The 17,535-nt window shown below is 43.6% G+C and overlaps 1 protein-coding gene across 1 annotated transcript in view; it reads left to right on the top strand.

Moving 5' to 3' along the window:
• Positions 1-2,007: 2,007 nt before the first annotated feature.
• The window catches only part of LOC126260443 (juvenile hormone acid O-methyltransferase-like), a 70,033-nt gene continuing 54,505 nt past the window's right edge, over positions 2,008-17,535 (top strand). The window contains exons 1-2 of the mRNA XM_049957772.1: positions 2,008-2,064; positions 11,173-11,547. Coding sequence (XP_049813729.1) covers positions 11,177-11,547 — 371 coding nt within the window. The 5' untranslated portion in view covers positions 2,008-2,064; positions 11,173-11,176. The remainder of the gene's footprint in view (positions 2,065-11,172; positions 11,548-17,535) is intronic.

Below are 17,535 nucleotides of genomic sequence, written 5' to 3'. Positions count from 1 at the left end.
AGGTTTCTCTGACAAAGATGTTACGCCTCTTTATGCATCAATTTATACTCTGTATTCGATTGACACTGTTTCGCCGGTCGGAGTGGCGGTGTGGTTCTAGGCGCTTCAGTCTGGAACCGCGCAGATGCTACGGTCGCAGGTTCGAATCCTGCCTCGGGCATGGATGTGTGTGATGTCCTTAGGTTAGTTAGGTTTAAGTAGTTCTAAGTTCTAGGGGACTGATGACCTCAGAAGTTAAGTCCCATAGTGCTCAGTGCCATTTGAACCATTTTTTTGACGCTGTTTCCAATCTGAGAGCATTATTGGCGTCGATTTCGTGCACCGTTTCCACAAGCTGCTGTTCATGCTCATGTTGGATATTTTATTAATTCTATAATTCTGGTGTGTTCTGACACTGAACTGTTACTGGTTGCTGCACATCCACTGCCATCTTGATTAATAATATAGGGACGAACACGAGGTTGCTGTCTGAAAAAAAAAAGTTTCTTATTACGTTCACCATTTGTTTCTCTAGCGTACCATAACAACCACAATAATATTGAAGACGTAGACAGGGAATGTCCTTGAGGTAGGATACTTTCGGCCTCAAATGTCCGTCCAGAAAACTTGCACACAGCAGTAGGAAAAAGGTATACATTATTGTTCATCATTTACACCGTATAAGACACGAGAATTTGCGTCCTGACGAGAGTACTAGCTTTTCTTTTAGCTAATAAGCAAGTTAACTTTCATGTGTACGGCTACTTCATTTTATATTCTCGCTCTTCTTTTAATTAATATTGTTTTACTTTACTTCCTTCCATAACGGTTGGCACGCTTAGTAATTCATCATGCTATTTTCCTTCGTAACAGATGTTTGTGGGTTCCCACTTAATTTTATGAGTAAAACTTGAAAAGGGAAAAGTAGAAAACACAAAACAATTGGAGAAAGAAAAATAACAGCGAAAAAGTTGAATATTAATGAAACTACAAAATTTTATCTCGCATACTACTTACAAGACTATACATACAGTTAACAAAACGAGTAGGAGAATGACAAAGATCTTTCTTGGAAACTAAGATGATTTGTAGAACAATTAAAGCAGCATTAGAAATGTCATAATGCGAATAAAATATTCAACAGCTGTGTCATTAAGTTTATGAAGTCCTAAGAATTCTTATACCGAGCGACTTTGCTCTGTATCATGAAAGAACTGGATCTCGACAGCCAAATGCTAAATATCGTTATGTTCACCGTGACGAACACCTGCCAGTAAGATACATTTTAACACCGATGCAGTATTTACGACGAAGAACACGTCAACAGAGAACTGCTACCTAATAGCAAAAATATTGCAGAACCAATTTCTTACTGAAATAGCTTTCTGAAGATGTAAGTCATTATAGACCATTAGAGAAATACCAAGCAACAAGGACTAATATAATATCATACGCAAGAAAGTTTATAGAAATAACACCCATCAATAGATACCGAAATGTGCGACACAATAATCGGATCATAAATTCTTCACACATTAGGAGCCCTCATTGTTAAAGGAACTGCACTGCTATAAAAGCTAGAGATTAAATAAAGAGACATCTTAAAAATTATGTTCATACGAGAAAACGTAAACAGAAACTTGATCTTACACGAGAATTTTTTTCTGAACACAAGGAAGCAGTTAAATGTCTTTGAAGAATACACAAGCAGCTCGAAAAATCTTGAACTGAAAGCCAAACATTTATCATCGTCGTCCAATGACGGTAAAACAAACACTGTGAGTATGCACTCACACACACACACACACACACACACACACACACACACACACACACACACACACACAGAGAGAGAGAGAGAGAGAGAGAGAGAGAGAGAGAGAGAGAGAGAGAGAGAGATACGCAGTCATTGTGCAGTGAACCAATAGACACTCGGCAGCCGACAATTCTACAGAAACTTATCTGTGCGCATGCCAGTAACCACCTGTGTGGTGATACCATCACTTCCAGTAGCGTAACGTAGCGTACTGTAAGTCAAAAACTGGGACCAGACAACAGCTGCCTACTTGAGAAATTACCACAATCGTGAGTTAAGGCACAATTTAAATCAATAATTTACCCAATTATTTATATCCTAAGAATACATTTTGTTTCAGCTGGAAGTAAACTGTTCTCAGTTAACTGTAATTAAAGTCATCATCGAAATTATAATTTTTAGTTAATTGTATGTGTGCTTTTTTGTGACTGACGATAGTATATTGCACGAGTGCGAAATTGCCTGAGACTACCTGCTGGAAAATACAACGTAATTATTTTTTAAAAAAAGTCACAATTCCTGTTATAGTGTTTGCCTGTTAGACTGATGATCTACTTGTGTCATATGCAGAAAAGACAAGTTCACGGCACGTGTACAGTGGAGCATTATTTTGGGAGTTTTAATAATATTGCTGTTAATTCTAGACACTTTTTCGTGCCAGTTGATCTTATGGCTCTTAATGCTCTTCATAGTTGCAGTGCGTAAGTAAGATCATAGCGAAACCTGTAATATTTCACAGTTTTAATCAGCCCCGAGAAATTAGCCCAATATTTCTTCGTATTTTGAATACATTTGGAAAATATTCTCTGTAGGTCTTAGTTAGGTATTTGCTATTCATGCGCTTCTTGCCATTATATCCGTGTCTGGTATAAAGAATCATTGTAATCGATCACAGTTCCGACACCTCTTTGCAAATAACTTTTTATGTAACTGCCTATTTATCGAGTAGTCGCTTTTGTCACACCGTCTTTAGATGTCAGAGCAGAAAACGAAGACACTGTGCAGATTCCATTGCCTGTTTAAATCCTGGCTTATGTTCGACGTGAATTTTGTTTTTGACATTGTATTCTGTACGCCATGAATGCATATTTAATATCTGCGTGGTATCCTTCAGACATGGTATGAACGCTGGCTAAAGAAGGTAAGATGGAGTCCGATACATGAAAACCGTGTGTAGTGAACATGTGTAATACTAAAATTTGTTACTTTTGCGTCTTAGCTTCAGTTAGAATTAGCAGGTCACAAGTCTCATCTTTCCTCATAGAATTTGAGACTCTTGTGTTAATGCAACAGGGCATCGGATGTGGCCTCACGAAAAAGTGAGCAGTTCCTTTACAAAACCTGTTATGTAAATACTCGTAGAACCTCATTATGGCCGTCAGTCTAGTCTGTCAGAAAGAGTAAGAGATGAATGTATGCCCATATACATTAACACACAGTGCATTAGCGACTTCTAAAATCTTAGGTGTCGGAATGCACCTCTTCAATCAATAACCCCCCCCCCCCCTGCCATAAAAATCATGTTTCGATTTTTGAAACCCTGCGATAAAACTTACTATGAGAAATCATAGTGTTACAAAATACTGATACGAAATTCAGGTTTTTAAAACTTTTTTTTAATAATCACAACAATAATACCATAAGATTTAATGCAGACAACAGTTGCTACGTCTGTCACCGTAGCAGTGTTACATCGCTCCCCTGTTCTTTCACAGGTGTGGCACGAAACAAGCATTACAGTTTTTGTCTACTACGATATAGCATGGGGTGATAGAGTCGTGTTACCGTGTTTATGCTCTAGCAGAGAATCTGAAATTTAATAAAGAAGGTTTTCAAAGTTCTTTCCTTCTGAAGAAAGGAGTGTCTAGAGAGCCTAGAACAGAATTCCATGTTGATTTTCGGTAGATCATCATTTCAACTACTGAGAACATAATTTCAACTGCTGCGGGTCGGGATTCAGTTCCCGGCCGGGTTGGAGATTTCCTCCGCTCGTGAACTGGGTGTTGTGTTGTCCTCAATTTCATCCTTATCACCGGCGTGCAAGTCGCCCAAGTCCTCCGCTCGTGGACTGGGTGTTGTGTTGTCCTCAATTTCATCTTTATCACCGGAGCGCAAGTCGCTCAATGTGGCGTCGACTGAAGTAAGACTTGCACTCGGCGGGCGAACTTTTTTGTTTGTTTGTTTGTTTATTTGGCCTTTGAGTGTGTACTCAATTTAGCCATCGGCAACACATAGTGACAATGTACACATAATTGAATAAACAAATACAGAAATGCATATTTACAAGAATAAAAAGCTTAACTGTTACAGTTTTGTACATAATGTTTTAAAAATTGAATTGAATTGAATTGGAAAATAATTAGAAGTGTCTTGGCTTACAAGTCACACCAATTCTGAAATATCTCATCAGCAAGACATATTTATAATTTACGTACACCATTAAAACCTACAGATTGTAACCAGTACTCTCGATGAAGTTAACTATCACTTTATATAGACGAACGTCTTTAGTACACAAAAGAGAAGAAGCTGATTGAGGAAGATGGTAGCCCATACTCAGCAATGTCTTCAGAAAGACCAACCGTTCACGGTCAAATTTGGGGCACATAAATAAGATGTGGTTGACATCAGCTTCCGACTCAGGATCACACTCACATGCTGGTGAACTGTAATTGAAGCGGAGTCTTATGATGGTAGAAATCGTGGATCGGTCCAGATGTGTCCTCATGAACCATGGCTGTCAAGGAATCCGAGGTTGTAGCACTGCGTAATAACCGCCTTTTGTCTGTTGAGAAACGTTCCACATTTCCTGCCATTGTCGTCTTGCGTGATCCTTGACTTCACGTAAGTAGTCTGTATAAGGAAGGTCTTCCCCGGATGGGGCCTCCTGACCAACAATGCCATACGCTCATTTCATTTCATTTCTCTCTCTCTCTCTCTCTCTCCCTCTGTCTCTCTCTCTCTCTCCCATACCCACTCTCTCTGGAAATAGCACTACGAAGATCCAAGAGTGTCGAAGGAGTACCTTTGAAGACTTAGTCGTACAGGTAACACCATAACAAAATAGTCACAAGGGTTGAGATCAGGATAATAATAGGGCCGTTCCACACTGTGTCCAGTGAATGCTATGTTGTCCAGGGCAACGATACAATCTCTCAACGTCGCCCGCAGGAAATTGTGCTGGTTCGTGCAGAGTGAAGCACATCCACACCGTACTGCGAACGTCTTCAGACACTTCCTAAAACCTATTTTGCGCAGCCCTGTAAAAGTTACGTTGTGATTTAATCCACATTTACTGTTTTAAATCTGCGATGCCGACTTGTACCTGGGAGGTGTCGAAACGCCGTTACGGCTCGTTCCGGCCGAAATTAAGCCCTGCGCTAGTCTGTAGGGCTGAACACGTGCCAGATCCAGATCGAACTGACGACTATTGGTATGGTAGACTGGAGAACCTTGTAAGTAGGCTGTTTAGGTTTTTTTATTGGTAACGCCACCTCTGTATGAAAATCACTGGCTGTGCTGGGTGCAGTCTGTGGCTGCTTTTCATTGTTGTAATACTCGCCATTGTAGTGTTAGGCAGCTGGCTGTGAACAGCGCGTAGCGTTGCGCAGTTGGAGGTGAGCCGCCAGCAGGAAGTTTAGCTTTTGACCAACATTGTATCAATAAGTGTGTGCAATTGATATCTTTGTTATTGTAATTATAAAAAAAATTTATCAAATCATTATTGGCCACTGTCCAAAACAATTTGTAAAATTTTTTGTGGGGAGCATGGGGGCTACGTAAGTAGGCTGTTTAGGTTTTTTTATTGGTAACGCCACCTCTGTATGAAAATCACTGGCTGTGCTGTGTGCAGTCTGTGGCTGCTTTGCATTGTTGTAATACTCGCCATTGTAGTGTTACGCAGCTGGCTGTGAACAGCGCGTAGCGTTGCGCAGTTGGAGGTGAGCCGCCAGCAGTGGCAACGCTACGCGCTGTTCACAGCCAGCTGCCTAACACTACAATGGCGAGTATTACAACAATGCAAAGCAGCCACAGACTGCACACAGCACAGCCAGTGATTTTCATACAGAGGTGGCGTTACAATAAAAAAACCTAAACAGCCTACTTACAACCTGAGTAATGGCTTTTATGAGGTTTTACACGATAGTTTAGGCATATTACGGGGCATAATAAAGTACAACATACACACACATGCACACCTAACCCCCCCCTCCCCCCACAACGCACAAACACACACGAACGCACAGTTAGAATAGGATAAAATACAGTAAAAAACCAGTTAACGGCCCACCGCCTGATTCTTTAAAGAATCGAACGTTCATGTATAAAACACTTGTTTCACGCATCTGAATGTTTATGACGACATATCTTCTGAACTATTTGCCTTAAAATGACGTAGTTGTGGATGTACGTCAGTACTATATCCAGATACTGTCTGAAAAATGTATTGCAAAAAAAGATAATGGTAAAGAAGTAACAAATTACAACGTAAGGGTCGATGCTACAAGTCTTAACCGAAGACATGGCTTTAATGCTTGACTTACTGAGTTAATCATTTAATATAAGTGAGTAGCTTATGATAGCGTTTTCAATTTTTAAATTTGGTCGATAGTTATATGAAACAGTGAAAATCAAAATTTTATTGCCTCTGGAAGCCGTAGATACGCAACCTACAGCTGGGTATTCGCCCTGGATTATGTTTCGAGTGATATAAATTTACACGATTTAGACAGGGCCACACAGCTAAAAAGGTAAAATAAAATAAATTTTCCGAATCATAAAAAAGCAGAGTCTGTTCGACGAGATGGACACAAGATGAGACCGAGAGACACGTCTTCGGTTTATGCATAACATGTCATATCCATGCAAGCACAGTTGCAAGAAGGTCTCTGCCTGTATTTAATGGTAACACTTGTCTTCATGCCAGAGAACAATGGATGAGGTCTCACAAAGCTATTCCATCGTAACGAAGTGACTAGATATACGACAAGAACTCTGTGGTAATCAGAATCTCACCGTGGGCGCCGGTCTGTTTTGTCAGACAGATCGAGAGATCACTATCAACGGGAAAGGCAAACAAAACTGAGTTGATATACAGCGTGCTCAGAAACAGTCTGAAAAACTTGTAATGATGTTGCAAGGTACGTTGTACTGAGAAATAATTGTAAGAAAAAAATTTCTGTAGTTGCGCAGTTTCCGAGTTAATTAGCATTGAAGTTAGCTAATAAGGACATTGCAGTGTAAATTCAAAAGGTCGACTAGATACCAATAATACCCGTTGTTCTCACAGCGTAGATGATAGCGCATGAGACCGCCCAGTCTTTGGCTTGGGCTCGATCCTTTCTACTCTCCCGTGTCCACTTTTCGTATCGCTCTCTTGTCCGGTTTTAAGAAACCAAACGAAGAACACGTTTGGTGATACCGTGTCTGAAAGGCATCCGGAGTTTGTACGTTCAACGACCTGATTAGATAACTTCAATGATAATTAAATCGCAACTGGAACAACGTACCGAAATTTTTTCTTAGCAGTTATTTCTCGGCACAAACTAATCTGCAACACTCTTACAACCTTTTCAGACTCTTCTTGACCAACTTGTGTTTGTAGGGTGCTTCAGAAGTCTACATCTACATCTACATCTACATCTACATCTACATCTACATCTACATGGTTACTCTGTAATTCACACTTAAGTGCCTGGCAGAGGGTTCATCGAACCATTTTCATATTACTTCTCTACCATTCCACTCTCGAATGGCGCGTGGGAAAAAGGAACACCTAAATCTTTCCGTTCGACCTCTGCTTTCTCTTATTTTATTATGATGATCATTTCTCCCTACATAGGTGGGTGTCAACAAAATATTTTCGCATTCGGAAGAGAAAGTTGGTGATTGAAATTTCTTAAATAGCTCTAGCCGCAAAGAAAACAGCCTTTGTTTCAGTGACTGCCATCCCAACTCGCGTATCATATCAGTGACAGTCTCACCCATAATGCGCGATAACACGAAACGAGCTGCCCTTCTTTGCACTTTATCGATGTCCTCCGTCAATCCTACCTGGTGAGGATCCCACACGGCGCAGCAATATTCCAGCAGAGGACGGACAAATGTAATGTAGGCTGTCTCTTTAGTGGGTTCGCCGCATCTTCTAAGTATTTTGCCAACAAAGCACAGTCTTTTTGTTTCGCCTTTTCCACAATATTATCTATGTGGGCTTTCCAATTTAAGTTGCTTGTAATTGTAATTCCTAGGTATTTAGTCGAACTGACAGCCCTTAGATTTGTGCGATTTATCGTATATCCGAAATTTATCGGATCTCTTTTAGTACCCGTGTAGATGACCTCGCATTTTTCTTTCTTTAGTGCCAATTGCCACTTTTCGCACCATACAGAAATTCTCTGTAGATCATTTTGTAATTGGAATTGATCGTCTGATGATTTTACTAGACGGTAAATTACAGCGTCATCTGCAAACAATCTAAGGGGGCTGCTCAGATGATCACCTAGATCCTCTTTGTAAATCAGGAACAACAGAGGGCCTATCACACTACCTTGTGGAACGCCAGATATCACTTCTGATCTTCTCGATGATTTGCCGTCTATCACTACGAACTGTGACCTTTCTGAGAGGAAATCACGAATCCAGTCACACAACTGAGACGATACTCCATATCCACGCAATTAGATTAATAGTCGCTTGTGAGGAACGGTGTCGAAAGCCTTCTGGAAATCTAGGAATATGGAATCGATCTGAGATCCCTTGTCGACAGCACTCAATGGGAATAAAGAGCTAGATGTGTTGCACAAGAACGATATTTTCTGAATCCGTGTTGGTTATGTATCAATAAGTCATTTTCTTCAATGTGATTCATAATGTTCGAGTACAGTATATGCTCCAAAATCCTACTGCAAATTGAGGTCACTGATATGGGTCTGTAATTCAGTGGGTCACTCCTATTTCCTTTCTTGAATATTGGTGTGACCTGTGCTACTTTCGTCTTTAGGGACAGACGTTTCGTCAAGAGAGCAGTTATGTATGATTGCTAAGAAAGGTGCTATTGTGTCTACATTCTCTGAAAGGAGCCTGACTGGTATACCATCTGGACCGGAAGACTTGCCTTTTTTAAGTGATTTAAGTTATTTCGCAACACCTAAGATATGTACTTTTATCTCACTCAAGCTAACAGCTGTTCTGGTTTCGAATTCTGGAATATTTACTTCGTCTTCTTTCGTGAAGGAATTACGGAAAACTGTATTTAGTAACTCCGCTTTAGTGGCACCATCGTCGGTAACATTTCCATCTTATCGCGCAGTGACGGTATTCACTGTTTTTTGCCGGTGGTGTATTTCACATGCGACCATAATCTCTTTGGGTTTTCTACAATATTTTGAGACAATGTTTCATTGTGGAAACTATTAAAAGCATCTCGCATTGATGTCCGCACTAAATTTCGAGCTTCCGTGAAATTTAGCCAGTCTTGGGGATTTTGCGTTCTTCTGAATTTGGCATGCTTTTTTCGTTGCTTCTGAAACAGTGTTCTGACGTGTTTTGTGTATCATGGTGTTTCAGTCCCGTCTCTTCTTAACTTATGCGGTATGAAAGTATCTATTGCTGTCGATACAGTATCTTTGAATTCGAGCCATATCTGGCCTACATTTAAATAATTAGCTTGGAAGGAATGGAGACTCTCTCTTAGGAAGTGGTGGTCAATAATTCACTCACGGAAAGTACAGATGAAAAGTAGCTAAAAAGCTCTAATGAACGTGGGTCCGCGAATCAACAGTTGCCGAGGTATCGCACTAATTCGAATTGGGAACCAACTGTAAGTGCCCCTGGATACTGTGTTATTTACATTGGTATCTCAAGGTTTTGGATCGACTTTCTGCTTGTTTACGCATGCGCTACTAACTACCGTCCCCCCTCCGTGCACTGTGCCGTATAGGCCTCACAATCAAACGTGAAGGCACCCTGGACAGAGGTTACACCAATGAATAGTACGATGACACGCATTTCAAGTATGGTAAAGCGAACGGCAGTACCCTTGAGACTTCACAATTGTATGAAGAAGCTTTTACTCTCCTGAGACATGCCGAAAGGCGTACAGTCAGCCGGTTACGTCAGCGCCTTAGAGAAACCAGGAGTTTAGCACACTATATACGAGAACGTCGACCCAGATCCGTAGCACCCGATGTTGAGGAAAGGGTGTTACGCATTGGACACGAACGTCCGAGTACTTCAACAAGGAGAATTGCTACCCAAGAGCGTGTCCTGAGTCACAGCAGTGTGTGGCGGATTTTATATCGGCAAGTACTCTATCCATATCACCTCCAGCCATTGCAAGCCCTCAACAATGCAGACTTCCCTCCTACAGAGAACTGCCAATGGGTGCAACAACAGTGTATCCTGAATTTCCTGTTTGTAAGCAGCATTAACGGATGAGGCTGGATTTACCTGTGATGCTATTTTTAAGTACCACAACTGTCATATTTGGGCTGATGTCAATCGTAGTGCAGCCCACTTATCACGACATCAGCAAGGTTATTCGTTGGATGTCTGAACAGGACTGCTCGGAGACCTCACAACTGGACCACACTTCCTAACACATGGACTAACCGGACAGCAGTACGTGAGGTTTCTGCTTCCAAATGTAAATGATGATGTTCCACTGAACCAACGTCTGAACGTGTGGTTCATGATTGACGGTGCTCCAGCATTTTTTCATTTACTAGTGCGCCAGCTTCTAACTTGGATGTATGATCAACATTGCGTAGGTAGAGGAGGCCCTATGCCGTAGCCTCCAAGGTCTCTGGATTCCCCAGGACTGCCTGAGAGGATTATCAACTAATTTCAAAGACGGGTTCAATGTTACTTGCAGACGCATAGACAATATTTCGAACACCTACTTTCAAGTTTGGAGATGCCATGTGTTCCTAGACACTGATGAACCGCAACAGAAAACGTGTTTTATCCCGACAGCGGTTGATTTGTGGACCCATGTTTATTGAAGCTCTTTAGCTGCTTCTGGCCTGTGATTTTCACATATGAATTATTGATCATCATTTCTGAAACATCCTGTATTTGTCAGTCGAAGTAGCGCGCTTAGATTTTTAGACTGGATTGTCTGTGCCCCTTTATATTTTCATCACGCCAAACGAAGTGACGTAGCTCTCAAGCAACTCGACCCGCATTCTAGATGAGCCACTTTGTTGTCCCGATTTTCGTTTTTGACCTGTCAGAGACTGAGTCCAGCCCGTACCGACCGTGCGAGCACCAAGACATCGAAACCTCACTTGCCCTTCCTTGCTTTTTTATTGTCCGCCTGGCATGTATATGCTCATCAGCTCATAACGACAGAAACAATAATGAGAATGACGTTACAGGCAAATGAACGACGCAGAACTGTACGCCAAATCGAGCAGCCTCCAGCAGCAATTCGTGAACAAGGTGCTGGAGGAGCTGTGGCCGGCCCTGGAGTGGCGGTGCGAGCAAGGCACTGTGCTGGACGTTGGCTGCGGCGCTGGTGACGTCACGACACACGAGCTACTGCCGCGACTGCCGCCAGGAGTCAGCGTCCTCGCTGTTGACATCAGCCCCGCCATGGTAGCCAAGGCTGCAGACAGGTTCTCCGGACCACGTCTGCGCTTCCGTCAGCTGGACATTGGCACCCCGCGTATTGAAGAAACCGACGTCTGGAGGCTGGGACCGTTCCCAAAGGTGTTCTCCTTCTTCTGTCTGCACTGGGTCCAGGATCAGAGGTAAGTAGGTTCTTAACACATTGCACTAAAGTAAAGATTGGTCACAATACATGCGTCAAGTATGTCCCATCTGAAATGGCTAAATATGTCCGGTAATTGTACACTCTTCTTTGAACGTTCTCTCTCTCTCTATCTCTCTCTCTCTTTCTCTGCACCATCAGTCCTACCTGGTACGTCCTGCAATAACGACAAATACTCAGGGATCAGTCAAAAGAGAGTTTTTTTTGAGCTATTCATTTTGTTTTTCCTTAGAGTTCTTCCTGTGAATGTCAGTCAGGCTGTAAGACGTTGTGGTCTCCTGGCCTTCATTGCTTACATATTCTGCCCTCAAAATCATATTCCGCACATCAAGACGCTTCATTCGAACCCAAACTCGATAAGATAAAGTCAGTGTTGTATGAATTAATGTAAGCGATATGCAATTAACAAGTAAGCGCACCGTGGTTGAAATACTCAAGGCTGGTGTACACACATACATTCCAGACACGACGGTCCCAGAAGCTTTTAGTTTGGGAGAGAAACCGCACAACGGGACGCCAGTCCCTTCAGAGGACGACCCAGCCTATGTCGGCCAGTGACTGCCCGTGTAGCGGACAGCGTGGGCCCGAGTGAAAGGGGGGAACAACCCTGTGTTTGGCTTAAAAGCAAATTCCGCTACATTGTGTGGGAGTGGCCAGCCTATGCATTTTTTACACATAGCATGCAGTTTCAGAGATTTTCACATGGAGACAGCAAACGCCAAACGCCAATGCTGTAGGTTTCCAGATTGGTCACCTTAAACGAAATGTCATTCTCCCATTTTAGAAGAGCAATGCTGATTGGCAGACGATATTTCTGACGCCTTGAGCTGAAGGAATAATGGAAGAGACCGAAAGATATCCCCCTTCACGTCTGGCGTGGAGAGGCGCCGTTCCGTTGTCGCTCTTGGAGAGAGGAACAAGTCTCTCTCCTCAGTACTTCACTGGGAGAACACCTCTGTTGGGAGCGAATCGAAGTGCTTGGGATTAAGTGTTGTTCACTGTATTGGCCGACACACTTATTGTACGGTGTGAACGGACAAAGCTATAGTTAAACGCCTGTGAGCGAATTTTGAGTGGCATCGTAGTGGACTGGTTATCTGACCGGTGTACCACGCCAATAGTTAGACTAGGGGCGAATAGGAATCCTTGACTTCATCAAGGCATAGGGAGAGTTTTATTGGCGAAGGTCAATCCAGACAGAACGAGACTTATCTTATTTGTCAGCAGCGAGCGGCGCAGACAGCAGTCATCGCAGCTTATGGTATTGTGCGCTACAGCTATTGCGAGCCCCATATTTCCTCCACAACAGTACCAACAGTACACTTCACTGCATTTCACGCGCGACAGCCTCGACCGTTCCTAGCAACATTCTAAAGGATAATTATTCAAGTTGAGTATGCATGCCTCTCAGCCATTCTGCCAAGTCAACAACCATCTTAAGCTTTGTATAGAAATTTCATTAGCGAATCCTATCCTTGAGAGGTAACTTCACATCCCGAAAAGAACCAGGATATAACTTGTTCAATGCATAACTAAAAGTGCCATTGTTATTTCTCAGAGCCGGCCGGTGTGGCCGAGCGGTTCTAGGCGCTACAGTCTGGAACCGCGCGACCGCTACGGTCGCAGGTTCGAATCCTGCCTCGGGCATGGATGTGTGTAATGTCCTTAGTTTAGTTAGGTTTAAATAGTTCTAAGTTCTAGGGGACTGATGACCAAAGAAGTTATGTCTCATAGTGCTCAGAACCATTTTTTTGATTTCTCAGAATTATTGCAAAATAAATAATAACTTTCGTTAGTTTCATGTTTTTCTTACACTAACTAGCACTACTCCAGTACTCAGGTATCCCACTAGTTACGTAAGATATTTTGTGAATTTTTGTGTCATTTCCTTACAGCGGACGACTTCAGAAGATATTTATTGCGGAAAGTTTTTCAGGCATTTCTCTTTAGAACGTTAGGAGTGTCTGTCTGACTTCTGTAGTAGTGTGGGGGTGGAAATTGCATCTTGCAGGAGCCACAGGGTAAAGGGCACATCTCAGATTAATCCGTTGCGCAGAATAACAGAATAACAGATCAACCCCACACCTCAGAAGGCGTTTGCTTTTCATGCACTTACGAGGAGGCCGCCCAGCAATCGCACTTTGGTAACTTTCTATATTTCTAGTGCTTGAAGCTTGGAACTCAAAGAATCTCTCCCATCACCCTTTAGGCGCAACTCTCATAAATTCTCGCGGAAATTAACTTTGAAGTTTTTCGACCATCCTTACCGGGCCAAAACAAGGACATTTTCCGACAAGCAGCGTGGCTCTAAGTGCCCGCATCCCACCTGGCGGGCCTGGGTTTGGCTCCCACTGAAATCAAATTTTTAAATAAAGGTGCATGTTCTGCGAGCATTTATGTGAAGTGTAGAATATATACACACACCAAAAGCGTTCTGCATTACCTCGGTTCCGAGAGTTCCGGAACCTGTACAGAAAAATGGAATAGAAATCAACATAAACATCATTTCCGCCATTTTTATTGCTCATGAAAACCGCACACTGCATGTTGTATCACCATACAGCGAGACCTTAAGAGGTGGTATTCCAGATTACTATACACACTGGTACATCTAATACCCAGTAGCACGCCCTCTTGCATCGGTGCATGCCTGTATCGCCGTGGCATACTATTCACATGTTCATCAAGGCGCTGTTGGTCCAGATTGTCCCCCTCCTCAACGGCGATTCGGCTTAGATCCCTCACACTAGCTGGTGGGTCACGTCATCCATAAACATCCCTCTTCAATCTGTTCAACTGTTCAACTGTGTGTGAAATCTTATCGGACTTAACTGCTAAGGTCATCAGTCCCTAAGCTAACACACTACTTAACCTAAATTATCCTAAAGACAAACACACATACCCATGCCCGAGGGAGGACTCGAACCTCCACCGGGACCAGCCGCACAGTCCATGACTGCAGCGCCCTAGACCGCTCGGCTAATCTCGCACGGCCCTCTTCAATCTATACCAGTCATGTTCGATTGGGGTTTGTGTCTGGAGAAGACGCTAGTAGAGCGATGTCGTTATCCTGAAGGAAGTCATTCACAAGATGTGCACGATGGGAGCGCGACTTTTTATCCACGAAGACGAATGCCTCGCCAATATGCTGCCGATATGGTTGCACTACCGGTCGTAGGATGTCGTTCACGTATCTTACAGCCGCTACGGCGCCTTCTATGACCACCAGCGGCGTATGTCGGTCCCACATAATGCCACTCCAAAACAGCAGGGAACCTCCACAAATTGGTTCAAATGGTTCAGAGCACTATGGGACTCAACTGCTGTGGTCATCAGTCCCCTAGAACTTAGAACTACTTAAACCTAACTAACCTAAGGACATCACACACACCCATGCCCGAGGCAGGATTCGAACCTGCGACCGTAGCAGCAGCGCGGCTCCGGACTGGAGCGCCTAGAACCGCACGACCACCGCGGCCGGCGGAACCTCCACCTTGCTGCACTCGCTGGACAGCGTGTGTAAAGCGTTCAGCCTGACCGGGTTGCCTCCAAACACGTCTCCGACGATTGTCTGGTTGAAGGCCTATGAGACACTCATCGGTGAAGTGAACGTGATGCCAATCCTGAGCGGTCCAATCGGCCTGTTGTTGGTTCCATCTATACCGCGCTGCATGGTGTCGTGGTTGCAAAGATGGACCTCACCATGGACGTCGGGAGTGAAGTTGCGCATCATGCAGCCTATTGCGCACAGTTTGAGTCGTAACACGACGTCCTGTGGCTGCACGGAAAGGGTTATTCAACATGGTGGTGTTGCTGTCAGGGTTCCTCCGAGCCATAATCCGTAGGTCATCCAGTGCAGTAGTTGTTCTTGGGCGGCCTGAGCGGGTCATGTCATCGACAGTTCCTGTATCTTTGTATCTCATCCATGTCTGAAGAACATCGCTTTGGTTCACTCCCAGATGCCTGGACACTTCCCTTGTTGAGAGCCCTTCCTGGCACAGAGTAACAATGCGGACGCGATCGAACCGTGGTATTGACCGTCTAGGCATGGTTGAACTACAGATGACACGAGTCGTGTACCTCCTTCCTTGTGGAATGACTCGAACTGTCGGCCCCCCTCCGTCTAATAGGCGCTGCTCATGCATGGTTGTTTATATCTGAGGGTGGTTTTAGTGACATCTTTGAACAGTCTAAGGGACTGTGTCTGTGATACAATATCCGCCGTCAACGTCTATCTTCAGGGGTGATGCAAAACTGTTTTTGATACGTGTAAAAGAAACAAAAAATCGATAGCGCTTGAGACTAGTAATTGCTGGATAGTCTCATTTTGGTTATTACTGTTTTCGTTTCCTTCCATTTAGTACGTATATTTACGTCATTTAATTATAAAATTCGTGAAATATACGCTAACACATCTAATTGTAATCTGTATGAAAAACGCTCGTGTTGTTATTTCTAATTACATAAGTAAAATAAAGCAATTATCAGTCTGAAGATTGTTTTGAACACAGTGCTTTACACTGATGAGTCAAAACATTATGACCACCTTTTTAATAGTGCGTTGTTTCATTTTTCAAACACAGGACATCCGAGATTCTGTTTGGTAGGGACTCTACAAGTCCTTGCCAGGATTCCAGAAACATGTGGCACCAGATGCCTAGACACAAGCAATTCCCGCAAATCACGAGATGGTGGTTTACAGGCATGCAGCTGGCGCCTGATGTGTTTTCCAGTGGGTACAAATCAGGCACATTTTCTGTCCAAGACATCAATATGAGGTCACTATAATGCTCCCTTAACCACTGGAGCATGATACTCACCTTGCAACACGGACAGTTATCCTGCTGGAAGATGTCATGGGGGGGGGGGGGGGGAGGGGAGACTTCAAGCATGAAGTCAAGCAGGTGGTTTGCAATAATGCTTACGTAGGGCACTGCTGTCACGACGCCTTCGATTACCTCCACAATTACCATGGAAGCCCAACTCATAATTCTGCCCTCACTGGCCTGCATCTGTGGCGTGGTGCGTGTTTCGTGCAGCCATTCACCCGGATGACGGCGTCCAAGGACCTAACCATCGAACTGGTGTAACAAGACAGGCGGCACGTTCCTACCGATCCACAGTAAAAATTCAGCAATGCTGTGCCCACTACAATCATAACTAACGATGTCGTTGAGTCAACAAAGGAACATGTAAGGGTCGTGTGATGTATAGGTCCATGTTCAACCATGGCCTCTGAACGGTGTGCTCTGAAACACTTGTGTCTGCACCAGCGTTGTCCTATGTCGTCAGATATGCCACAAATCGCTGCCTAAGCCGAATTATACGAGGTTTGTCCGGAAAATACGTATAAATGTTGAAAATGTCTTTATGTTACAAGTTGCAGTCACCGCCAGGTGGGACTACTGCTGTAATCAATCCCATCAACGCTCAGTTAGAGCACTCTGCGTGAAGGTGGGAGTGTGCGGCAGCTTGTTGATAGTTACCCTTTTTCACCTGCCGTCGGCATGGAGCTCTCTCTGATTGAGGAACAGCGCGTCAACGTCAAGTTTCTAGCAAAGCTAGGCAAGAATGGCCGTGAGATTTTTGAGTGTTTGAAACAGGCTTACGGAGGCAATTCTCTGAAGGAACCAACCGTGAACAAGTGGTTAAAAAGGTTCCGGGATGGCCGAGAAGAAGTGAACGATGACCCTCGCCCAGGACGCCCGTCGACATCAAGTTCCGATTCAAATGTTGAACAAATTCGGGCTTGCGTTCTTAAAGAGCGTAGACTGACAGTCAGAATGATTGCTGACGAGCTGTGAATTCCCAAAACAATCGTTCACGAAATCCTGACACAAAAACTTGAAATGAAGAAACTGTGTGCGAAAATCGTACCGAAGCTCTTGACGCCAGAACAGAAAGCAAAGAGGGTTGAGTGCTGTGAGGATTGGTTGGAAGCAGAGGAACGAGAGGACTTTCTCAATCG

This window comes from Schistocerca nitens, chromosome 5 (assembly GCF_023898315.1).
Source record: "Schistocerca nitens isolate TAMUIC-IGC-003100 chromosome 5, iqSchNite1.1, whole genome shotgun sequence".
NCBI lineage: Eukaryota > Metazoa > Arthropoda > Insecta > Orthoptera > Acrididae > Schistocerca > Schistocerca nitens.
This window is presented reverse-complemented; position numbering and strand designations above follow the sequence as displayed.